Here is a 26,104-nt window from a genome sequence, read left to right as displayed (position 1 = left end):
ATCTCCTTTCAGCCCTATCAATGTATTTGCCTAGTTTGTTCGCGATGGTTTCCATAGATTCCAGATTCCAGCAATGAAGAAGGAGGTGGGGTAACCTTACCCACACAGGAACGGTTGAAGGAATATCTTGGGAAGGATCAAAGTCTGGCACCCATTTATTGAGATAGATCCCTTGGGGGCCCATGAAATATGGACCATTTCGGAAAATAATGTTTCGATCTTCTGCTGAATCGAAGACAAAAACATAATAGCCTCTACCTACCAGATGATTTCGGATTCCTTCAGAGACAAGGGGCTTCCAATTTCGCTGGACCCATCCATCAATAGCTTTGGGAGAGGGCCAGAGGCCCATAAATTGGCCAATGAGCCCACGTTCTGCTAGGTTCAACTCAATCCGGCACGGGTGTTCAGCAAGGAGTTCAACAAAGGGGATGGATTCGGCTTTCTGTACAAACTTCTGTTGATTCGAGTTTGCTTTCCTCCTGCCGCAAGAGGCTACCAGGCGTTTGAAGGCATCGATCTTAGGAGGGAGTGGAGGACGAGGGTCCCCTCCGGCATCCATGCAGGCAGAACTCGAATTTTTACTAGTTGGATTGTTTTAAGGTTTACCAACCAGCTCTCAGCACTACCTCTACATGTGGAAAATATTTAAAACCTTAAGCATTATAAGTATTTAAGTCGCCTATCATAAATAGTTGAAATAGATGTTAAGTTAAACCAGTGCCTTGTTCCTATTCTTTTAGTTGCCTATCTTTTTTTTGTAAATTAACTCGAAATGAAATTTTTATAGAAAAAAACAATAGGAAAAAAATATTTAAGTTGCTTATCATAAATAATTTAAATAAATATTAAATTAAACCAATACCTTGTCACCATTTTTGGTAGATTGACTAGAAATAAGATTCTTATAAAACAATAATAATAAAAAATTGAAATAATAACATTCTTTATTTAAGTACTATTGGTATATGTTTTATAAACAATTTTTTGATTTTATAAAACTAAACTAATAACTTATTGTGTTTTATTTTTAAAAATGACTACCTTCAAACTTATTTTTTAACTATTATAAAAATATTTAACATTTAAAAAAAAAATTGAGTGTCAAACATCTACAACGTGAAATTCAAATCTACAAATTCAAATAACATGAAAAAAAAACAAATAGCCGTCATCAAATTTCCAGGGTTTTTTGTGACCCTTTCAGTCACTCAGTCTACCCCTCCAGGATTATTAATGACTCAAAATCGCACATGTGCTTCCTCCACCTCTGCATATTTATAAACCATCGCAGTCTGGAGGTTAAGAAAACCTTCGCCAGCCATTTGTACCGGCGTTTTCTTTCCTATGGATTCGAGTATCTCTGCACCAGCTGGAAGGGACAAAATTAAAAGAAGCTATTGCTCTGTTCATGTAGCCATTTTCTCTATGAGATACCCAGAGTTAAATTGGTGCCTTGAGGTACTCCGTCTTTTGTTGAAGTCGAGGGCTACCAGTATTTCAATATTTTTACCATTTGAAGCCTTCCGAGATTAGGTGGGCATAAGGTAAAGAGAAAGGCACTATATATGCGTGGCGCGGCTCTCCAATTAGTCAAGTCATGCATATTAACCAGTCTCGGAGACTCAAGGTAGATACCATTACCGCTGAAGTGAGCTAGCGTGGGATACTCAGCGGCTGTCAGCGGTTTTTGTTTCGAGTAAAATCTGTCAGCGGTTTTTGTTTCGAGTAAAATTGTGATTTTAATATTGTAAATTATTGTGTTGGGTTCTTAATTCACTGATACTTGGATATTCAAAATTGCAATTTCCAATATTTCAAAACAAATTCTTCCCAATATAATTCTAACGAATACATTCCTTCCAAAGCACACATTCCTTATAAAGCACAATTTATTATTATTATTATTTATTTATTTATTATTATTATTTTTACTTTATTTGTCAAGCAATGAGACTTGGATACTGTAATTTCAAATATTTCAAAACAAACTCTTTCCAATCTAATTCTAAATCACATATTCTTTTTTAAGTACATTTTTCTATTTTTTTTTAAGGCTACCATAATTAGTGTTCCACGAAACTCGTCTCCGAGGGTTAGGGTGCGCATCCCCCTTGGGATGGGGGGACGTCTGGGGAAACGTTTCCCCACGTCCCTCTTTTGGGGAGACACAAAGGGGGACATTTCTCCAGTGTGGGGACGCCTAGGAGTCCCCTCAAAATGGGCTATGCGTCCCCTTTAAATTTGCTTGTAAACAATGATTTATGACAGGGGAAACTTAGTATTTGATCATATTGCCTTATTAATGCTATGCAATTCATTGTAATGTTAAATTCTTAAAGTAAAAGTGACATTCTCCTTTATTTTTCATTTTCATCATTTTACTTAAATTTTTAACATTACCATGAAATGACTCAAGATGTTTGAGAGTGGTTCCGACCTCATTGGATTTCATATGCAGAAAGTAGAATTTTAGATCTCACTCAAAATCCAGCAGACTTAACAGTTTTTCAAGAATTCAAGATTTGATGGATTAGAATTCAAGATTTGATGGATTGCAATGTTTCCATCGGTTTTTCAAGAATTCAGGATTCTATGGATTGCAATGTTTCCATTAGATTTTGTTATGTACAAGGTTATGGAATTAGTATTTAATCAAGAGCACCAAGCCCTGTGTGTACTTTAGAGTGACTTTTAGACTTATCACTCCATTATTTTTGAGTTTAGTTATATCAATTTACTATTCCAGTCTTTAGATTTCAGTGTTTATTATAGTTTATTTTTCATAGTACTAATTAGATTCTAGAATGATAAATGATGAATTTTAATTTTAAATCAATTTAAAATCTAGAATAATGAATAGTGAATTTAATTTTTAAATCAACGTAGATTTTAAAATGGTGAATAATGAAATCCACTCTTCCTGCATGCCACAAAGAAGCAAATCCTTTTAAGTTGCTTTCATTTTATAACTGCACAAGTTTTTAAATTTCCACTCTTCCTGCTGTAGTTTTGTAGGGCTCTTCAATCTTCTTTCGTGTGGGCTGAGCCTGCTCAAGTACTCCATGACTGAAACAGAGGGTTGCCATACAATCCCCCTTCGCCCAATCTCAATTCTTCGGACAACTACTTTTCAATCCAATGGCTGCTGCTCTCATCATGATTGGAAAAATCGCTTTCATCACCACCATCAGAACATGGTATTTGAAGATTCCACGCCAAATCCCGACTCCTCTCCAGATTGGCAACCTCCAGAGATAACAACGTTCCCTAATCCCTGACACTCGTGGATGTCCAGAAGTACAAGTTTTGAAAGACCACAAAGCCCTGTTATTTTCTTCAATACAGGACAATCTTCTAATTCCAGTGATACCAGTGATGTTGGCAATGTTCCAATCTCGACCAGCTTATGACAAAATTTGATGTCAAGATGTTGAAGGTTGGAGCAAACCCCTTCAGAAAATGATATTTCCTTTATTTGCGTCCCCCAAAGCTGTAACTCTTTGAGACGGAGCATACACTTGCCAATAGAAGAGAATAATATGCGCCCATCTATTGATGCATTTTTTCCTTTTGCAATCTTTCCAATTCCGGCAAATGACAGGGCATGTAGTGGGCAATCTGTTACACTCAAATCTTCAAGATTGTTCAACTCAGTGACACACATTGGTAAATACTCTATTATTCCCTGCCGTATCCAAAGCTTTGTCAATTGTTTCAACTCGCCAATTGAGTCAGGCAAACATTTCAATCTAGAGCACCCAGAAAACGTCAATTCCTTTAAACACCCTAGATTACCCAGGGAAGCGGGCAACATTTCCAACATAAGGCATTCTATTACCAGAACTTTTAAATTGCTTAGGCTTCCAATAGCACATGGCAATTCTCTTAATTTTGTGTTCCACAAATATAATTTTTCCATGGAACGCTGACTTGTGACTTGGGCAGGCAATTCTTCCATATCCCCACAACATTGAAGATCCAAGCTTTCCAATGTGGTGATATTCCCAAATGTTTCACCCGACAGCATCAACCTGCTGCAGTCCTTCAATCTGAGATGTTTAAGTTGAACTAAATTCCTGAATGACGGTGGGAGCGTTTGCAAATTGAAGCTCTGAGACAAGTCAAGATATTGAAGGTTTGTAAGATTCCCAAAGGAATGTGGCAGCATTTGGAAATACGAGCCAGACAGGTTAAGATAGTGGAGATTTGTAAGATTCCCGAACGAGTCTGGAAGCTTTTGCAAATAGGAACTTCCGGACAAGTCCAGATATTGGAGGTTCGTAAGATTCCCGAGCGACTCTGACAGCAACTCCATATGTGTGTGTACTCTCAGATGCTTCAGTGACCGGAGATTAAAGAACTCTTCGTGCAATGTTTCGACATAATTGGCTACAATTTTCTCCAGGTGCTTCAGTTTTCCTATGGACTTTGGAAATTGTAGAAGGCTATGACCAATAAGCAACTCCCTCAACTCCAAAGGTGCCTGCAATGTGTGGAAAAATGGAGTCTTTAAATGTTTTTTTTCAATCACAAATTTAAATGAAAATTTAAATATGAACTGGGTTTTACCGATACCCAATCTAAATTCTGAACTAAATTCACCCAATCTAAACATAAAACCCCTCACCCAAGAGAAAAATTCAATACACCAAATAAAAATTAACACATAACTTTGTATATCACCATCACCCTGTTAGAATTAATGGAGAAATATATTTGAGGAGGGACTTAGTTCATTAGTTGAATATGGTTTTGATTAGGATTTAGTTCCTATTTTTTTGGATTTTGTTCTAACTTCTCTACTTGTGTAAAAGCTATATATATTTTTGAGTGTAAGATGAAAAGGGTAGAGCGTTTTGCCAGTGGCAGTCTCCAGATATAGTCTCTCACCTGAGAGCTACCCAGTTTATCAGTGTGTTTGATTCTTTAATTTCTATCATGGTATCTGAGCCGCTGAGGGCCTGTCCCCTCCTAAGCTTGGCCCGCCCTGGGCTGAGGGAAATAAAAGAAAAGTATATTTTGTTTTAGTTCACCCAACTACAAAATTATATTTCGTAGACACACCCCGGGTGCATTGCAAGCATTAAAAACCAGGTTTGAAAACTGTTACTGAGTACTGTCAAAGAAAGCTAATCGGAGCAGATCCGATTGAGTCATGAGATCCCTAAAAAAAGATTTTTAAATTAACAAAATAGCAAAATAAAACTGGTTTCAACCCCGTTCAAGAGGTGAAAATCTGAATATTGTTGAAATCGTAATTTCAACGCAGACGCCAGAAACCGTCGAGCAAACCTGCCGGAGAGTTCTCGGGCCAGTTTCCGGGGAAGGGAATCTCCGTACTCTTCAACCCGAGAAAATTTGGAGCTGACACGTGGTTTACCATTGACGTAACGCAACGTAAGTTTCTCGGGAGGTATTGTTCAGTCACATGATGTCTTCCGATATTGTTGTCAGCCGTCCGATGGGGCTCTTCGTTCTCCGCCGTCGATCTCCGAAGATGCAGTCAGCCCGCATCAAATCAATGTTTGCGTGGAGTGAAAACTCAAATCTGTTGACCGCCACTCCTACCTGCATACGAGCCTGCAACGATTTAAATGCTTGCGTGGAGTAAAAACAAGTTGGGTTGACCGCAGGTTTTATTAACGCATTTAATAAATTGTCATAGTGGTGGATAGAACTCTTAAGTTTCTTTTACGGCATGTAAATTTAATGTTTGTTCTTTGGGAGTCGTAGTTTTTTTTTGCATTATGTTTTAGCGTTAAATACATATATAACAAGGCAAAAATAAAGTGTGCTCTGGGGTTGTTATATGTGGACTATTGTAAAAGGAATAGAGGGCGCAGCATAGGTTACATATATGGTAAATTGTAAAATGCACAGAGTGCATGGTGAAAAGAAGAACGCATATGAGAGTGCGTAAAAATAGTTTTTGCTGCAGCGAAAAAAAACTATGTTGACTTGCAAGAAAACTATTGTGATGCACAGACGTGCATAAGTGAATGTGAATGTTTTTATGCGTAGACCTCTGTTGATTTTGTAAAAAAAAAAATGCACAGCAGTGCGAAGAAATTACATGGAACAAGTTGTAATGTTTTTGTGAGACATAGTAAAACAGAGGTGTAGCAAAAACCATGTGTGGTTTTGCACAGCAATGCATAAAGAAAATGGTGGAGCGTTTTTTTTGTAAGTCTGTGTAAAAATTTGTTTTACAACAGTAATGTAAAAATGGGTTTTACAGCAGTAAACCCAGCTCAGTAAATTCTGAGGAGACAGAGTAGTTTTTATTGGTTGAAATTTTTGTGGTGAATCTCTCTCAGCAAAGAGGATGAATGTTGTTTCAGGCTTTATATTTTAATTAATAGAAATGTTTTATGGCTATGTAATACTCTGTTCTGAGTAATTTTATTTAAAAGCTTCCCTGTGCATAAAGATCCTGAGGCAGAGAAACAGAGCATTACCTCTGTGGTGTTAAGTTTGTTTGGTTTTGGTATTTCCCCATTGAAAAATACCCAATAGTGGTATCGGAGCTAGTCCAGGCTCTTTGAAGACTCAAAGAAGCTGAAGGAAGGTGTGGTTGCAGCACAGAAAGCTTCTCCAGCAGTGTGAAGTTTCAGCCAAAGGGATTCAGGTATTTCTCAAGTTTTTGAGTTATTATTAAAGGAACAGTGAGTGATTTAAAGAAAACACAGTCAAGTATTTAAAGCCTAGATAAGAATGGCAAGGTCAAAGAAGAAAGCCTCCAAGCCTGCTAAAAATGTGTCTCCCTCCTTTATTAAAATAGAAGACAATTTATTTGAATACATTTTGTTTGAAACCCCAAAGTTTGATGGAAACTTTGATGTATGGGAAATAAAGATGAGGGCTTTCCTAATGTCTGAGGGGATTGAAGTCTGGGAGTCAGTGATTGATGACAACAAGATGGATGAAGAATCCATGGAGTATGATGCACAAGCAGTAAAACTAATCTTGGATGGACTCCCTGATTCTGTGAAGAAGAATCTAGGAAAATATTCATCAGCAAAGGATATATGGGATAGACTGCATGACCTTCATGCAAAGGGACCACTGACCATGACAATGAGTCAAGAAGAACCCATCATAGAAGCTGAGAATGAAAAGCTTGACCTCATCAAGCTTCAAGTAAGAGAAAGGGATGAAGAGCTTGCCAAGCTTAAGAAGGAACTTGAAGAAAGCAAGAGGAAACATCATGAAGAAGTCATATCCATGACAAATCAGCTGAATGAAGCAAAGAAGCAGGTAGATGTCTTGATAAGCCAACTTGAACAAAGACACAAGAGAATGAATAAGCTTGTAGAAGAGATTGGACAGTACAAGGTAGAGGTCTCCTCCCTTAAGTCCGAACTGCAAGAAGCCAGGAAGCAGCCACAAAGAGCTGAAAAGAAAATGAAGAGCAGTGAAGCAAAAGATGAAGAAATCTCCAAAATGAAGACAGATATTATCTCCTTCAAAATAGTAGCAGCTGAAGCTACTCGTAGCAAGGAAGAAACTGAGGAACAACTTGCAAAGAAAAATAATGTATGTGAAAAGTTGGAAGAAGAGATTGTCCTCCTCAGGAAGAAGGTTGAAGGGATGAACAAGATAATGAAGAGCTCTCAAGCATTGGATGACATGCTTAGCTATCATAGATCTCCATTTGATAAATCAGGACTTGGGTATGTAGGTGAATCCTCAAACAAGGATGAGGATGCTTTAAACAAAGGAGATGTGAAGAAGCCAGAAAGAGATGGTGATGCTCCTAGTTCCAGCGAAGGCAAGGAGAAAAATGAAGGCAGCAATAGAAAGAATCCTGCTCCAAGAAGAAATGTAGCTGATGGCAAAAAGGCAAGAGGTAATGGTGATCATCAAAGGATCTCAAGGCAGCAAAGCTTCAGAAGTGCATCAAGGAAACCTCCATCTCCCAGGTACCAAAGTTCATTTTATGGTTATTGTTATGCTTGCTCAAACTTTGGTCATATGGCAAAAGACTGTAGAGTATTTCATGGAGATAAATGTTGTGGTCTTCGACAACCTCCAAGAAACAATTTTAGAAGAAATCATGAAATGTCATTCATGAAAAATGTAGAATGCTTCAAGTGTCATAACATTGGGCATATGGCACGTGACTGTAACTTGACATGGGCTCTTACACAAGCTAGACCCATGCAAAAGAAGAAAGTTAAACAAGTATGGAGAAGGAAGGTAATACAATCTGAAAACCCCTTGAACTCCCCAGTGGATCTAAATTTGTTTTGAGAAGAGTCTGCCAAAAGAAGACAAGCACACATTAAAGGGGAGCTTGTAATTTTTGTTTGCTGAATTGTATTTACAGTCATTTGTTGATGAAGGGTGTATTGCAGCACAGCAGTTGCAAATGAAATCTTTGTTAATCCCTCTGAAAGGTAATATGCAGCAGTGATGAAATCAGCAATGTTTTTGCTTTGTGCTTATGCAATATGCACAGAAATGCATAAAGAATAAAAGATGGCAGCGCTGAAATGTAAAGAGCAGTAGCAAGATAAGGAAAGAATGCAAAGCATGGAGACCCTCACAGCAGTGGGAGGACAAAACATAAAACAACAGTTTGAAATTTTTTATTCAGCACATGCATTGAAATGCATAGCAATGGAAGGTAGTTTCCTTCTATGTAATGTGAGAGAACATACTCACAGCAGAGTGAGTATAATACACAACAGTGAAAAATGTAATGTTTTTCTTCATATGCAATGCAGCATGCAAAGAAATGCATAAAGAAAAACAAGGACATCAGATTCTTAATGCACACTGGATGTATAAGAATGTGTGTGGCAGCAGAAAATTGAAAGGGATTGCACAGCAGTGCGTTGTGAAAATAAAATGAATGAAGCTGAAGATTGTGTGAAGAAAGGGTGCATAAGAAAAGGCAGCAGCCTGTGTTATTTTTTTGTGGAGAATGAAGTGCCAAGAGTATGGGCACAGCAGTATGATGAAACAAAAGGCAGCCACAGTGCAAATTGCAGAGGCAACGCAGCAGCAAATAAAAACCCAGGGATGACAGTCTATGGTTATGGGTATGGACAACAGTGAATATAAAAAAAATTGCAGCAGCAAGTGTATGGACAGCAGCAGCTTGAAGAAAAGTTTTCCCATCGTGAAGAAGGAGAAGCACACAGCAATGCAAATGTGAAAAATGCAGCAACAAGAAGTTTTGAACAGCAGCACATGCAAAAGAAATTTTCCTTACAACAGTAAAGGTAAATGTAATGAATTTGTTGTTCATTGAGTTGAAATGCAATATATGCAACAGCAGTGAATGTTTACACACAACAGTGTAAATTTGTAAGTTGGGACAGTGTAATTGTTCCAGAAAAGACAGAGTATTTTGTCTTTGAAAAGTGCACAAGCAGTGCAAGTGTAGACACAGCAGTGTGGGATAGACAAAGTAAAGAAGATGGCACAACAGTGCAGCAGAAAATATGCATCAGCATAGGAGAACATTGTAATGAGTTTGCACACACAGCAGTGCAATGATTGTTTGTTTTGGAACTGCATTTGAAGCAGTCATTTGGTGAAACCCTCTATTAAAGAGGAAGGTGCTTTTCAGCACATTGTCATTAGTGAATCCCTCTATCAAGAGGATGATGCTTTTCAGCATAGTCACAGGTGAATCCCTCTGTCAAGAGGAAGGTGCTCTTCAGCACATTGTTATGGTGAATCCCTATGTCATGAGGAAGGTGCTCTTAAGCACAGTTTCAGGTTAATCCCTCTACTAAGAGGAAGACAACTTTGTTTGTTTGTGGAGCTGCATCAGAAGCAGTTGGTGAATCCCTCTATGTGAGGAAGATATCTTTGTAACAGCAGTGTTGGGGAATCCCTCCATGTGAGGAAGTGCTTGGGTATGTTTGAATGCCCAGCAGTTGAAATTAAAGGGGAGTGTTGAAATCGTAATTTCAACGCAGACGCCAGAAACCGTCGAGCAAACCCGTCGGAGAGTTCTCGGGCCAGTTTCCGGGGAAGGGAATCTCCGTACTCTTCAACCCGAGAAAATTTGGAGCTGACACGTGGTTTACCACTGACGTAACGCAACGTAAGTTTCTTGGGAGGTATTGTTCAGTCACATGATGTCTTCCGATATTGTTGTCAGCCGTCCGATGGGGCTCTTCGTTCTCCGCCGTCGATCTCCGAAGATGCAGTCAGCCCGCATCAAATCAATGTTTGCGTGGAGTGAAAACTCAAATCTGTTGACCGCCACTCCTACCTGCATACGAGCCTGCAACGATTTAAATGCTTGCGTGGAGTAAAAACAAGTTGGGTTGACCGCAGGTTTTATTAACGCATTTAATAAATTGTCATAGTGGTGGATAGAACTCTTAAGTTTCTTTTACGGCATGTAAATTTAATGTTTGTTCTTTGGGAGTCGTAGTTTTTTTTTGCATTATGTTTTAGCGTTAAATACATATATAACAAGGCAAAAATAAAGTGTGCTCTGGGGTTGTTATATGTGGACTATTGTAAAAGGAATAGAGGGCGCAGCATAGGTTACATATATGGTAAATTGTAAAATGCACAAAGTGCATGGTGAAAAGAAGAACGCATATGAGAGTGCGTAAAAATAGTTTTTGCTGCAGCGAAAAAAAACTATGTTGACTTGCAAGAAAACTATTGTGATGCACAGACGTGCATAAGTGAATGTGAATGTTTTTATGCGTAGACCTCTGTTGATTTTGTAAAAAAAAAAATGCACAACAGTGCGAAGAAATTACATGGAACAAGTTGTAATGTTTTTGTGAGACATAGTAAAACAGAGGTGTAGCAAAAACCATGTGTGGTTTTGCACAGCAATGCATAAAGAAAATGGTGGAGCGTTTTTTTTGTAAGTCTGTGTAAAAATTTGTTTTACAACAGTAATGTAAAAATGGGTTTTACAGCAGTAAACCCAGCTCAGTAAATTCTGAGGAGACAGAGTAGTTTTTATTGGTTGAAATTTTTGTGGTGAATCTCTCTCAGCGAAGAGGATGAATGTTGTTTCAGGCTTTATATTTTAATTAATAGAAATGTTTTATGGCTATGTAATACTCTGTTCTGAGTAATTTTATTTAAAAGCTTCCCTGTGCATAAAGATCCTGAGGCAGAGAAACAGAGCATTACCTCTGTGGTGTTAAGTTTGTTTGGTTTTGGTATTTCCCCATTGAAAAATACCCAATAAATATATGATTCGATGGACCTCAGCATATCGATAGAGACAGGAAATAAAACAGATATCAGTTTGGACCAGCTTGTTATATGAAGGGCGGTGATAGTATATCATCCGAACTTAATATCAGAAAAAAGTTAAATCTTCACCCAAGCTAAAAATAGAAGCCCTCACCCAGAAAATTTCAATATACAAAATCAGAAATAACACATAAAACTCTAACCCAAAATTTATTTGTTATAAAAAAACTTCAATATGCAAAAACCCCTCTCAAAAACACATAGAAACCCTCAACCAATTTTTTTTTTTTTTTTTTATTTAAAAAGAAAACTCAATATATTAAAAGAAAAAAACAGACATGTACCTCATTTTCTCTCTCCCACAATGTTTCCAACTGGCATGAGCTCAACACTGCAGAACTGTCATCTAATTCCTGCACTTGGCAACCGTCATTAGGCAGTTCTAAAACTCTTAAATTTTTTATCGGAATCCAGGAAGGCAGAGAGGGGTAGGGATAGTCATTCCAGCAAAGCCATAGAAGATCCGAGTATGTCAGCACATTGGATATGTTTCTCAAACAATCACCGTTAGCCCTCAACAGTTGCAACCTGCTCATATCAACATAACGTTTCTTACTCTGCGCAGATTGTGCGAACGATTCGCCAAAATTTCGTTGAACCATGGTAATTCCACGCACCTAAATTGTTATCGAAACAGTCAGAAGAAAAAGATTGCCATCATTGCAAAGTTTCAGAAATCACAACGTGAAATTTCATTTCTCTGATCTTAAATTTGAAAACACAACAAAATGTTAAGCTTCAAACACTTACAGATGATCGGTGGGACACAAAGGGAGAAACCTTGTCAGTTGGGCGCCAAAGACGAAGGCAAGGCTCTCTCTCCGCCAAAGTTCTGCCCAAATCTCTGAGGTGATCGTGCATTCTTATACAGTTTTCAGTGTCTACCTCAACAAGACACTTGTTCTCTAAATTCCGAAGATCAATGGAGCCTCTCCAGCCACAACCATCCCATATTCTTATTGCTTTGTCCCTGTCTTCTCCTACAAAGAAACATGCAATATCTAAGAATATCCCTTTGTCCTCTTCATCAAGACTGTCGTAGCTAACTTTAAGACTTTTTTGTATATCGGTGGGAACTATGTTAGACAATTTCCACAATTGGTCCTGCCAATACCCTATCTCAGGGTTTTCCAAGTAAAGTAGCGCCCCTATCACTTTGAGAGACAACGGCAATCCTTGGCACACCTCCAAAAATTTTCTAACCACTTGTTCAAATCCCAAAACAGGGCAAGGTTGGTGGAAGGCGTGCAAGCAAAAAGGCTCTTGAGAATGTTGTTTATCGAGGCCTGTCAGCTTGTAAATGGATGTCTCTCTTATTCCAGACCTCATAAAGATACCCTTATCGCGGGATGTAATTAAAATCAAGCTACCTGAACGAAGGACGTCCTTCACAGGTGAACATAACGCACGCAGCTGTTCAATAGAATCCACATCATCAAAAATTATGAGCGCTCGACAACGCGAGGCACGATGCATGAACATCCCTATGCCTTCATCAATGTTATCAATTGCCTGCTCCTGTCCAGTCAAGTCCTTATAAAGTTTACTCTGTAACGATGGTAAAGAACCCCTCGCTGCAGCTTCTCTTACATCAAACAAAAAGCAGGATCGATCATAATCCGATCTCCTACTGTTGAAAAATTCTTTCGCTAAAGCAGTCTTGCCAACACCACCAAGGCCCATTATACCCACAACCTGGGTTTTCGCGCTGCCATGTTCCAATAACACGGCCCTTACAAAATCAAGTAGCTTTTCATTCAAACCAGTTGGATATGTGGCCACATCCAATGGTGGTTTTATAGCCTTTTTCTGAACTAGATGTACGACCTTATCCACAAGCTCACCCTCGTCCCTGACAGCAAAAGCTAGTGAGAAACATGTCTTAAAAGCACAATCCGCCCGTCTTTTCTATCAAACATTAAGTCATTCGTACAATATAAATTTGAGTTCTCACCTGTTACACGCCTCCAGCTCCAGACCGCTAATCTCTGCAATGCGAGAAAGAGCGTCCCTCCAGTTTGCAATAGTCTCGGGGTCGTATCTCCGCTTCATTTTGTGAGTTTGAGGGTCCCAAGTCTTCTTCTTTTCTAGGCTGCGAAGGGCTTTCGCATACATATTGCCTTTCTCTTTACCCTGTGTCCACCTAAGCTGGGAAGGCTTCACATGATAAAAAACTGGAATAATTGTAGCCCTCGACTTCAACATCAGCTGGAGCTCCTCGAGGCACCAATTTGACTCCGCGTATCTCATAGAGGAAATTGCTACATGAACAGAGGCCGTTGCAATAGCCTCTTCTATTTGAACAGTTAAATTCTCCCCTTCCTGCAGTTCCTGCTGGTCCAGAAATACTCGGAATCCATGTAAAAGAAGGCGCCGGTACAGATGACTGGCGAAAGTTTTCTTAACGTCTGGACCGCGATGGTTTATAAAAACATCAAACTTGTAATTGGGGTTGGGCGATGAAAAGGTGGAGGAAGGGGAAGCAAATGTGTGATTTTGAGCCATTAATAATATTAGATACGCAAATAAGATGAAGAAAGGGCAGATTGAATGCCTGAAAGTGCACGGATATCTGTGTAGTGATAGCAAATAAAATGGAGAGGGGCTAGATTGAATGGCTGAAAGGGCATGGGTATCTGTGTAGTGATGAAAACCGTGTAGCACTCCCTTCCCAACTAAGTCTGCCTCTTCTTCTTCTGAGTGCTCTATCTCTGAATGACTGTAATGGCACGGATCTGTGTGTAGTGATAGCAAATGAGATGAAGAGGGGGTATATTGAATGACTGAGATGTAGAGATGTAGAGATGAAACACGTGTAGCACTGTTTACTCCCTTCCCACCTAGAAGTCTGCCTCTTCTTCTATGTCTCTTTCCTATCATTGGTTACCAAAGTCAACCAAAATCCAGTTAAACAAATTGGCGTTGTCTAATTATTTTGCATTTTTGGAGTTTTCAGATAGAATTTGGTAAATCAATTTTTGTTAGGCTATTGGAATGAACATTCAATGGCCCCGTACGCAAATAATTGGGCTATTGGACACCCTGTCGTCTCCTCTCCTCGGCTTTTTAATTAGATCGTGTTATTTTATTTTGTTGTTTAATATTCATTTTTAATGTAAAAACAAATTCGGTATCCTGAAACACGGGGATTGTGCGGTGTTCACAACTCAAATTAACATGGAATGTTCTCGATTACTTGTACTTGCATTTTCCCTATCCCAAGCTTCTGATCTTCTCCTATGGTTTTAATATCCCAAGCTTCTGATCTTCTCCTATGGTTTTAATGTTCATGTTTATGGTCTTTCTCCTTTCTGTATCTCTTTTATTTTTTCTCAAATATGGTTGGTCTTATATGATCGTTTTCATCGCTGTTGCATGCTCTTAGCAAGATGCTGAAGATATCTCTACTAATGTCACTCCATTCTTATCTAAATTTTTTGGCACGGAAGCATCTCCCCCGATATATGATATATGTCAATCCACGATATGTTACTTACTTGTTACTGTTTTATACAGGATCAATATAATATAATATAATCCAGCTTTTTTCTTCCTAAAAAAATCACTTGTTACTGTTTTATACAGGATCAATATAATATAATCCCGCTTTTTTCTTCCTGAAAAAAAGTTCAACTCTGCTTTCAATTATTTATAATAGGGTTCCTCTGCCTTTCTTGCAAATACTCTGAGATTCTTTTAATATTAAACTTCTTGTGTTGTGTTTAGTTAATGATTGGTTAATTGGCTTTTAATATTAAACTTCCTGTGTTGCGTTTAGTTAATCATTGGTTAATTGTTTTTTAATTTTATTTGGATACCTATAAGTAATTAAATACATTATAATATCATGTATTTAATTAATAATGGACTTACTACCTTTTTCATCTTATAATGTATATTTCAATTAATTAACTTGCTATTTTTCATATTATTCATTGAATAATAAGAATTTAATATTTAAAAGAAACTATGAAAAAGTTAATTGACTTGCTGCTTATCTTATCCTTTGAATAAGAAGAATGTGATCCATTAATAAGAAAAATGTGATATTCAAGGAGACTATGAAAAGACAGCAAATCGATCATTAATATATTATAAAATAGATACATTTTAATTTGTGTGATTACCACAAGCAAGAGCTAATGGGCATACTATAGGGCATTAAATGCCTGGCTACTTGCGCCCCCATTAGCTTTTTAACACGCGCGGGTATTTTTTATTTATCTATCACCCCCCGCGTGCGTGTTCAAGAGCTAATGGGAGCGCATGTAGCCGGGCATTTAATGCCCTATAGTATGCCCGTTAGCTCTTGCCATTATCATATATTTTAAGTTGAAATTAATTAATAATCGAAGGTTGTACTTTCTTCCAGAAAACTTGCAAGGTGGCAAGATCGTTAATATATTATATAATATTTAATAATTTTTGAAAATTACAAAATATATAAATTTCAATTTGTGTGGTTATCATATATTTTACGTCGTTGAAATAAATTGATGATCAAAGGTTGTACTTTCTTCCATAAGACTTCAAGGTGTACTTTCTTTCATGCGCTCAATAATTTATTTATACTTTATTCAATTAAATTTTTATATTTAAAAAGAAAACTTAATATATAAAATTTATAAAAAAAAAAATTAAAAAAAAATATGTACCTCATTTTCTCTCTCCCACAATGTTTTCAACTGGCATGAGTTCAACACTGTAGAACCGTCATCTAATTCCTACACTTGGCAAACGTCATTAGGCAATTCCAAAGCCATAGAAGATTTGAGTATGTCAGCATGCTGGATATGTTTCTCAAACAATCACCATTAGCCCTCAACAATTGCAACCTGCTCATATTAAAAAAACGCTTCCTACTCTGCACAGATTCTGCGAACGATTCACCAAAATTTCGACGCACCTAAATTGTTCACCGAAACAATTAGAATAAAAAGATTCTCAGCATTGCAAAGTTTCAGAAATCACAACGTGAAATTCCATTTCTCTGATCTTAAATTTCAGAACACGACAAAATGTTAAGCTTCAAACACTTACAGATGATCGGTGGTCGGTGCGACACAAAGGGAGAAACCTTGTTTGTCGGGTTCCAAAGGTGAACGCAAGGCTCTATCTCCACCAAAGTTATGCCCAAGTTTCTGAGGTGATCGTGCATTCTTATACAGTTTTCAGTGTCTACCTCAACCAGACACTTGTTCTCTAAATTCCGAAGACCAATGGAGCCTCTCTAGCCACAACCATCCTATATTCTTATTGTTTTGTGTTAGACACAGACCAAACCAAATACAACTTTATACTAATCGATCTTAATGAATGATGTATAAAATGTACTTATAAATACATATAGAAATTGTTGATTCAGTTCTCGGCCTTCTTGGACTCTATAACCAATCAACCTAACACAAACCTAATCCCGAGGATTAAGTGTCTAACATTCCCCTTAATCCAAAGGGATGTATCAAAGTCCAAGAATGAGAGCCAAAAATGCAAAAATGCATCTAAGCCAAGCGTTGAATGTCTCTCAAAAATGGTTTTTGAGGATGACCACAAACTAGTGTGGGAGAACTGAAGGTCTCAACTAACATCAAATCTTGAACCTTCATAGCAATTCAGAGAACAACCAAAGATGTGGTTTTAATGTGACCACTAACTCTGGAACTATCAATGTAGTTCCTTGAAAACTTCTGAATCTCGAAGTGCTCGTTCACAAACTCATTCAACAAAAACTAAAGTCTCTTTGGCTACAACTCTGGCTCTCACTGGTACAGGTTGTGGCTCAGTGGATTTCTGACTCAGGCTCACTTGACATCTCGAACCTGTGGTAGACCATCAACAATTCTCCCCTTGTCGGATTCAGGGTGTGTTAAAATTGGCAATAAGGGCCAAATTTCACTTTGGACCGACATTTTGAAGAAGATAATGATGACATTAAAGTCCTCTTTTCGAGAGGACCAAATTCAACCTAAATATCGTCGAATTTGGATAAGGAGAAATGGGTTTCTAAATTTATGTTCTCTCACATGTAAATTATCAATGTCGACCTCACCTCTGTGTCAGCTCATCAAGCCCAATGATCACGTCTCTTGACCTCCATCGAGTGCATGAAGGTTTGTGTTTCTGTACAACGTTTTCCTTCCTCTCTTTCCATTTTTTCTTCTTCTTTTCCTTATTCTTGCTTGCAGTGGGTTTTGATGATCCCCCAATCTCTTGGTTCACATTCTTTCCTCTAGCCTCTACATGTGTAGCATGAACAGATACCTCATCTATGCTAGTGGGGTTAAACATGAGAATGGTGTGCTTCAAATAGCTATGCAGACCACCTATATACTTCAACAAAGTTTCAGGTGAGTCTAGAGAAATGCTTAGAATTAAAGCTCTTTTTCTAAATTCCTCGGTATAGCTTTGTACACTTTGCCCCTTTAATTGGCGAAGAGTTTGCCAACTCATCATTGCTTGTTGCATATAAGCTAGTAGATAGAATTGTTTTTTAATGACAGAAACAAATTCACTTCAGGTAGAAAGAATTTTACCATGCTTCTTCAAATCAGCTTGGTTCCTGCCTTCCCACCACACTCAGTTCCTCCAAGGTGAAGGCTGGCCAGCTGAATCTTTCTCCTTTCTGAATTGATATTCTGCACCTTGCAATATACATCAATCTGTTTAATCCAGTTATCTAGCTTTTCTACATTTAATTCTCCATCATAGATTGGAAAATCAAATTTTACATCTAATTTAATCAGACATGTTTTTTTCTTTTTATTTGCAGGGCTAGAAGGAGGAGTTGATGGAGGAGGCTTTTCTCCTTTCCCTTTGCCTTATGGATGGCCATCTAGAAGAAGTTCCTCTATTCCTTTATCTTGTTTAGAGGTTGAAGGACTTTCACCTCAACCTTTCTTAAATTCTCGATTCATTTCTTCCACCATGGCTCTCATGGTCATGAAGCTATCCATGAACTAAGAGTCTGGTTCCAAGGGAATTTCTTCTGCCATTCTCCTCCTAGGATAGGCTCTTCCAATTTTTGGTTTAGCCTCAACTTAGTTCTCCTTCTCCTAATTCGAGCTTTGACCTAGTTAGCATTCAACAATCCAGCACAAGCTTTTCTAACCTTAACAAACCTAATGCTCTGATACCACTTGATTTGTAAATGAGATCTTAGACAATTTTTAAGGTATTACAGACTCATGTGCATGGATTTTCCTATGTTACTTTGTGCAATGGATTGATAAGATTGTGAAATACATAGACAATGAAGCAGTTAAAGAACATAATAGACAAACACACATAAACACAACAAGTTTAATAAGGAGTTCACCCAACGCTCCTGGGCTACGTCTCCTGGTCCAGCCTTCAGTGGTGACCTCTCTATTATGTCTTCAAAAGCAAAGTTTTTACAAAAGTGAGCTCAATTTGAGTCTCACACAACAGATACAAAACAACAAGGCTTTACTTGGATCCCCCAAGTCTTTCTGAGTACACAGACTCTCCTCACTGACTCTCTGTCTCTGTTTGTTCTTTGTCTCAGCACTGCTTGCCTCTGTCTTCTGTCTTCTGTGGCTTTAAAGCCAATCGACATTGTCTGTTCGTTTCTCCTTCTCGGGCTCTCTGGTTTCTCAGCCTCTGTCTGCTCATATCCCCCTCTGAGCATTAGCAATCATTTCTAAATGCATTCAAGGATGGTGGCCACCTGTTCTGTAACGGAATGGGTCATCGATCCTTTGAAATCCCTAGAAACAACGTTCTCTGTGTTCACAGAGAAATACACTAAAAACACAGGAAATTCGCCAAACTGTCGTTTATCGGATTTGAAATACTATAAATTCCCCTTATAACTCCTATTGGATCCACCTTTATGTCACTTATCACATCTCCATTGTTGATCTAGAAGATCTAGATCCAACGGCTGTGGTTCATTTCGTGTGGCCCATGCATACGAGAGTTAACCGCCCGAAAATAATGGTTTTTTCTCTACATGGCATGGACATGTGGTAGCCAATGTATGGGCTCGGGCGAAACCCAGCCAAAACCTCTTACTGCCTTTGGTCCTCCTGAAATCTCGCTTGTTTCGTGGTTTCCTTTTATATTTAAAAATACATTAAAACATGAAAATCCTGCTCATATCAAACTTGAAATAATATATATTTGCATTAACAAACCCTTTCAAGTTTGGTTTCATCGCATCGACACATTTTCTTTTGTTTTTCGTTTATTTAACGAAAATGCATTTACATTGAAAAAGCCATTTTTCTGGACTTGAAAATATATTAGATATCGTTTATAATTTTATCAAGTCCGGTTTATCACAATCGCATTATTATCAGCCCGCTCTTCTGTGTAGCTCCATGCGATATTGCGATGCAGCTTGGGTCGTCGATCTGCGCATTTGATCGACGATCCTCGTTGACCCCGCTGATTGTTGTCGCATATTCCATTTAGTAACCTCTGATAGCCTCCGCCGATTGCAGTTTGCTGATCGGATCTGAACCGTTGATCAACCAGACCCGACGACTCCTGTGCATCACTATCCAAGCCGCCGATAACTCTGTTTTTGGTCATTTCTTCCTGTTTTTGCCTCCTGATAGTGTAATCTAATATTTCTAAAACTTCTTCTTTTGCTATGGTTTTTTGGATTTTGAAGACTTAGAGGGTGTTTTGGATCAATTTTGGATCACCTCCACAAATTTTCCTCCTACCTACTTGGACTGAAAATCTGAGAGGAGAGGTATTTTTTTTTTAATATGTCTCTTCATTGTGACTTTTCTCCATCATATTATAGTGTTCTTCTAATTATTGGAATTTTTCTTTCCTTTTCTTCCCTGGGGGCTAATAGTTTTCTTTGAGCCATTTCCTTAGATCCGTCTTGACATTTTTTAGCTTGGATTCCCAAATAAAGTTAGGGGAGCCTTGTATTTTCTGAGTCCAAGATTGCTTTATCATATTCCCAACTTTTTCATGTAGGCACCAATCTGCATTAAATTTAAATGGCAGTGGCCCGAGGTTTTCTACCTTTTCCATGAATATCATAATGGGGCAATGATAGGCCATTAAGGAGCCAATTGTTGTGAAACAACAACCTATCTAAATGAGTAGCAATGAAATTATCACCGACCCTTATGTTCGACCAAGTGTAATTCCCGGACTTGGGTTTGATATCGATTAGATCCCATCGAACCAAGATTTCCTCCATTCTATCTCGAAAGTAATCCTTGACTAAAGATCCACCTCTTATTTCTAAAGCATTAGGACTGTATTAAAGTCCCCTCCCATTACAGTATTAATATGGAGGTTCCTTTCCTTTAAACCCCCTAAAGAGGCCCAAAAGTCTGCCTTGTCGCTGTGAAGAACTGGGCCATAGATGTTTATGAAGGGGATTCTATTCCTTGTATCCTTTTCTTCCAAAAGAACCATTAGCTAGGATTTTGTCTTAATTTCCTCTATCAAGGTAAATTTGTTGTTCAACCCAAATACTCCTAATCCTCCTGAAGCTCCCCTTGAAGGTTGTGACGACCACACACTATCTCTCCAAAATTTTCCTGCTGCTTTCAAATTTTTTGCTTCTTCTAACTTAGTTTCCTAAAGAAATACTACTATAGGAAATTCTTGTCTAATTAATTCCTTGACTTCTAGGATTTTTGCAGGGGTTCCTAGTCCCCTTATGTTCTAGGATATAACTTTCATTATTTAAGGGTGGCGGAAGAGCGACCACCATCCATACCATCATTGTTTGATTTTTTCCCTTTCAGCAAATATGAAATGACTGTTTGATTCCCCAACTTCTTATTTATTTATGCTTCCCTTTCTCTCTGAGTCCTTTTGTTTGGTCTTCCAGCTTTCTTGTTGGAGTCAGTTTCCTGGTTGTTGCACTCATCAACCCAGGTTAGAGTTTGGGATAAGTTCCATGTTACCACCTGATCTAGACCTTTGTGCAAACTACTCGGAGGAGCTTCTGGGATAGAGGTTGAATTTAGAGGGGAAACTTCACCTCCTACCTCTTTTAGACTATTTTCCACTACTTCTCCTTCTTCTCTTTCCTGAGGCTCGACCACAATAGTCTGGGGAATCACTTCCATTTCCATTTCCCCAGCACATAGAACTTTGAACGAGTTCGAAGAGGAAGGAACCACGTTGGGGATTGGCAAGTTCTGAGCTTTTAGCGACGCTCTTTTTCCTTTCAGAGCTTTCTTGGGTTGTTGCCACTACTCCTTCTGAACTACCTGAGCTTCCAGACTTTTTGCACTTATACTTTTAGTACAATCTCTGGCAAAGTGACCATAGTCATGACATTGCCTGCATTTGAATGGTATTTTTTCATAGTCTAATACCTGTTTGTGCTTCCATTCTCCTAAATTTAGGTTTATTTCAACTAGAAGTCCTTTCTCCAAGTCTACTTCCACAAAAATTTTAGCACAAGAAAACTGAGATCCTTTTGGTTTAGCCTTGTCTAATTATTTCCCAACTCCATTTCCTATAGCCCGAAGGCAATCATCGCTCTAACAGGAAATGGGAAGATGAGGAAGCTTGACCCAGACAAGAATGGCAGTGAGAATGTCCTCATCAAGATTGAAATCCAGAGTCCATTTATTAAGGTATATCCCTCAGGAGCCAAAGAAATATTGTGCATTATGAAAGATGACCTCCTTATCCTTTTGAACTTCAAATAGAAAGATAAAAAATCCATTACAAACAATAGAGAGACGAATTTAACCTGTCATCATAGGACCCCATGTTTTCTTTATCCAAGTCTCCATAGATTTGGGAGAAGGCCACATACCAGTAAATTTTCCAAAAAGAGCCCTTTCAGAATACCCCAGAGAATTCTGCCTAGCACCATGTGGTAAGGAGACTTCCATGACCTCTGTTTTCTTCTTGACGAATTTGGAGGTAACGAATGTTGCAGGACAGGGATGCTTCGGGAGGGAGATCGCCATATAATGGAAGGCAACTTCCACATCCATAGAGGGAGGGTGGGAGGTTCCCTCCGCAGATGCCATATGGAAGGTAGAAGGTTCAAATATGTTCCCGCCGGAAGCTTAGCACAGAGCCTGAGCTGTCATCCTTCCTGCTTGTTGGTATCGGTCTTATAGAACAATGTTTTGGCAAGGCTATTTTGATTCATATTATTGTACTCTCTCTCTTTGTTGAACATTTGGTAATAATAATAAGAAGAATTGATTAAGGGTTTTCCCTATCTTGGGGTTTTTCCCTGCCTTGATCCATATCAGTGTGTTCTCTTGTCTTGGCTTGTCTTCTGCATCTTTTGGTTATGTTCTTTCTTCAATTATTGTCAATTCAATAATGATTTATGTGATTTCCAATGTAAATGAAATGGATTGATAAATGAGCTCATATGGAATATTGAAGTAACTATCCTTAACAAAGAACATGTTATTGTAGAGCCTCTAATTTGCACCTAATTATCTATCATTACCTACAGCCTTTCCCTACTTATCTCTCTCTTTTGCCCTATTTTCCTCATAAACCTATCCAGATCATTACATTTGATGTCTTTAAGCATGATTGGTTAACTTTGCTAATGTTTGACTGTTTGTCTAGATTTTTGACATATGCACAGAGATTTCGCAGCTGTCTGGCAATTCCGCAGCCATTCAGCAATTCCGCAGCTATCTAGTCATTCCACAGCCTTTTCATTGATCTCTATGTTCCACGTGTCATTTTGAAAAACAAATCACATGGGCACGTGGGAATGAAGGTGTTAAAGGTTCCTATGCTATTGGTTCGGTCGGCAACGCCACCCACACCTCCGGTCAACGAGGATCAAACTTCGGTCAACAAAGCCAGCTCAAACGGTGCTGCGTGAGCTGATAGGTCACGTCACTCCAGATGGCGATTCCTCCACTCTATGCAGGTTATGGGAGACAGGATCCAACCTTGGATTCAACCTCCATGACGACCGTACCCTCCAGATAACACACGGACCTGTTTACGTGTTGTTGTACCTTTAATTAGCATGACTGTTAGTTAATTTCTAGTTTCATGTTTTACGCAGTAGGCAGTTGTTCATACGCCTATAAAATCCAGCGTCTGCGTACGCTTAAGGATTAGTTTTTAGTTGCTTTGTTTATGTAATTGCTACAATTTTAGTGTATACAGAAACTCTGTTTTGAAGCTGCTGTTTCAACACTTTTTACTGTAATTTCTGCATATGAGTTAATAGAAGACTGTGCTGTTTTGACTCCTTCAAGTAGCTGATCTTTCCTTGGGTTTTTTGGATGGAGGGCCCCCGTTCATAACAACCTTTGTACAGTAAATTTACCTTTATGTTCTTGGGCATTCCCTTCTTTTGAATTCAACAATTTTCCTTTTCTTTAAAACATGTACAGTTTTGATTTACTTTCACTGTCATTTCATTTCCAGCATTTACTTTAACTGATCAGGATTGTTTTCTGCAGGTGTTAGCCCGGGATTGTGTGTCTTTGTTGTATTTGCTTTATCTCTAATGGTATTTTCAGTTGTCATATTCATAGTTGCTGCCTTTACTCTGTTTTTCTAGCTTGATTTCTAGTTTAGTTTCTCAAGTTGTATGCTAACATATTGATGGTCTCCTCATCATAGGTTGTTCATCTTTAAGAGATCAGAATACTAATAAATCACAGCTTGCTTTGAGTAGTTTTTTGACTTATATCACTAACTCTTTCTTCACTTGTTACACATTACAATGTATGTTGGAAGCAGAATGTTGGAGAGAGGCAAAGTGGTGTTATAATTTGTCATCTTAGAGCTTGATTACTTTTTAGACTTATATCTAACTACTTCTTAATCGTGTTTCACATAGTACTATATGTTGGAAGCAGAGTGTTAGGAAGAGATGAACATTATAATTGGCCTTTAAAGTGGTTTTTCTTACCTTTTTATTGCAGCAGCATGAGTAGTGACTAGTGCCATTAGAAAGTGGTTTTTATGCTTTGCTTTCAGTTTCATTTCAAGTTATTTCTTTCAAGCTCTTTCTTTGCAAGTTTAGAAGGTAGTTAGAAACCACCAATAACACACACTCACTTATTTAGAAATCACCTTACACACACTATCACTCATCTGTTTATAAAACCTCCATTCCATCTTAGGAAGATAAATTGACCACAAACAACACCCCCAAACGACAAAAAGATCTAAGAGGTTGCTTAAGTACATATAGTACACCTTCACTTCATCAGCTTACGAGCCCCGGGTTGACAATTAATGACATCAATTTAGGAACACTAAATTGACTAAACATTTTGGCGCCGTTGCCGGGGAAGTGAAATTAAGTAGCCATATTCTTAGAGAAAAAAAAAAACATAAAATTTCAAGAAAAGAAGTTGATAACCTATCAAAGTATGCTCTCCTCTTGCACTACAAAGTGATCTGGAGGATCAGAAAAGAGAAAGTTATTGATTTAGTAGTTTCTTGAGTATGCTCTCTTCTTGCACCTAGAGTGACCTGGAAGATCAGAAAAAGAACTATTAACTTGACTTGAAGAAAAATAAAAAAATGACATGCATAGAGCTAGAGATTCTAGGGAAAGGTTTTTAGCTAGAGCTCGAAGTTCAATTTTTACAAGTCCATCTGCTTCAAGGAATAGACAAGAGACACCTCCCTCATCTCCAACCGACACTCCTAGCCCTAGAATTCCTGGAATTCAAGAGCCAAGAATTGACTCTCCCACACCTTCTATTGAATTTGAACCAGGAAGAGACCCTTCTCTTTCTCCTACAGAAAGACCAATTGTAATTGAGGAAGTAGCATCATCTGAAGAAGAAGGAGAAATCTCTTCTCATTCACCCTTTGTAGAAGAACCAGAAGATCTTGAAATCCCTAGGGGAACTATCATGGCAGGGGAAGAAGGAGGTGGTAGAGGTAGAGGTAGAGGAGGAAGAGGAAACAACAATGGAGGAGGTAGAGGTCCCCTTGGAGGAGGAAATAGAGATGGGGATAACTCATTTGGGTTTCCTATTGTTAATGAGGATTCCCGAGCTACTATGAAAAACATATCGCCATCTGTCCTCCCAAATTTCCATGGGTTAAGAACTGAGGACCCTGAAACATTTTTATTTGAGTTTGAAGTTGTGTGTCGAACTTATGACTATCTGGATGACTCTCAGAAACTCAAATTGTTCCCTTCAACATTAAAAGATCAAGCTTTGAAATGGTTCATGGGGTTACTCACTCAATCCATTAGGTCTTGGGATGAAATGAAACAAACATTTTTGGATAGGTATCTGGACTATTGTATGCCTACTAATCACAAGGACGAGGTATTTAAAATGATACAAAGAGAAGATGAGAGCTTAGAAGATTTACTTGAAAGATTTCAATATAACCTGAAAAGAGCAAAAATGAGTAACTTGGATGAAGAGACCTTAAAAGCCCTCCTATTAAAAGCCATTAGAGATGAATGGATAGATATCTTAAACATGATGGGGAAAGGGGATATATCTCAACTTTCACTCAGTGATATAGCAGAACTATGTATCCATCTCTCAAGGGGCAAATCAAAAACTCAAAAAGGGCCTAGAGATCCTTCTCTCCTTAGAGCAAATAAATCTGCAACAGGATCAGTAAGTAGGGCTGAAATCGGCAATATGCTTGATGAATTCAAAACTGACATCTTAGGGAGTCTTAGTGAACAATTAGATACCCTTAAGATTCACAATAAACAAAAAGCAGAAGCTGAGGCTTTGGCCATTTTTTGCCCGAAATGTAGAAAGAAACATGCTTTAAGAGAATGTCCCTTGGATGCACACGTTGTAGAAACATACGTAATTTGTTCAGAAACTCATGATACCAAGGATTTTCCTTCAATTTCTGGCCTCAAAGCAGTCTTTCAAGAAGATCCAAATACACTTGAATCTCTCTG

The 26,104-nt window shown here is 38.3% G+C and overlaps 2 protein-coding genes across 2 annotated transcripts; both read right to left on the bottom strand.

Annotated features, from left to right (window-relative positions):
- Positions 1 to 3,103: 3,103 nt before the first annotated feature.
- LOC149214312 (disease resistance protein L6-like) lies at positions 3,104 to 13,479 on the bottom strand. Its single transcript, XM_089390874.1, has 3 exons — positions 12,004 to 13,479; positions 11,538 to 11,870; positions 3,104 to 4,486 (listed from the first exon to the last, which is right to left on the bottom strand). The coding sequence occupies exons 1-3, from the start codon at positions 12,934 to 12,936 to the stop codon at positions 3,191 to 3,193; spliced, it is 2,562 nt and encodes an 853-aa protein (XP_089247000.1). The 5' UTR covers positions 12,937 to 13,479; the 3' UTR covers positions 3,104 to 3,190.
- Positions 13,204 to 13,758, bottom strand: LOC149214311 (toll/interleukin-1 receptor-like protein). The gene has a single exon (XM_089389360.1). The coding sequence runs from the start codon at positions 13,756 to 13,758 to the stop codon at positions 13,204 to 13,206; it is 555 nt and encodes a 184-aa protein (XP_089245486.1).
- Positions 13,759 to 26,104: the final 12,346 nt, after the last annotated feature.

This window comes from Pinus tabuliformis, chromosome 1_1 (assembly GCF_031772625.1).
Source record: "Pinus tabuliformis cultivar Carrire ecotype Pingquan chromosome 1_1, CPIR1, whole genome shotgun sequence".
Taxonomy (NCBI): Eukaryota; Viridiplantae; Streptophyta; class Pinopsida; order Pinales; family Pinaceae; genus Pinus; species Pinus tabuliformis.
The sequence above is the reverse complement of the archived record's forward strand: the minus strand, read 5'-3'. Positions and strand labels throughout refer to the sequence as shown.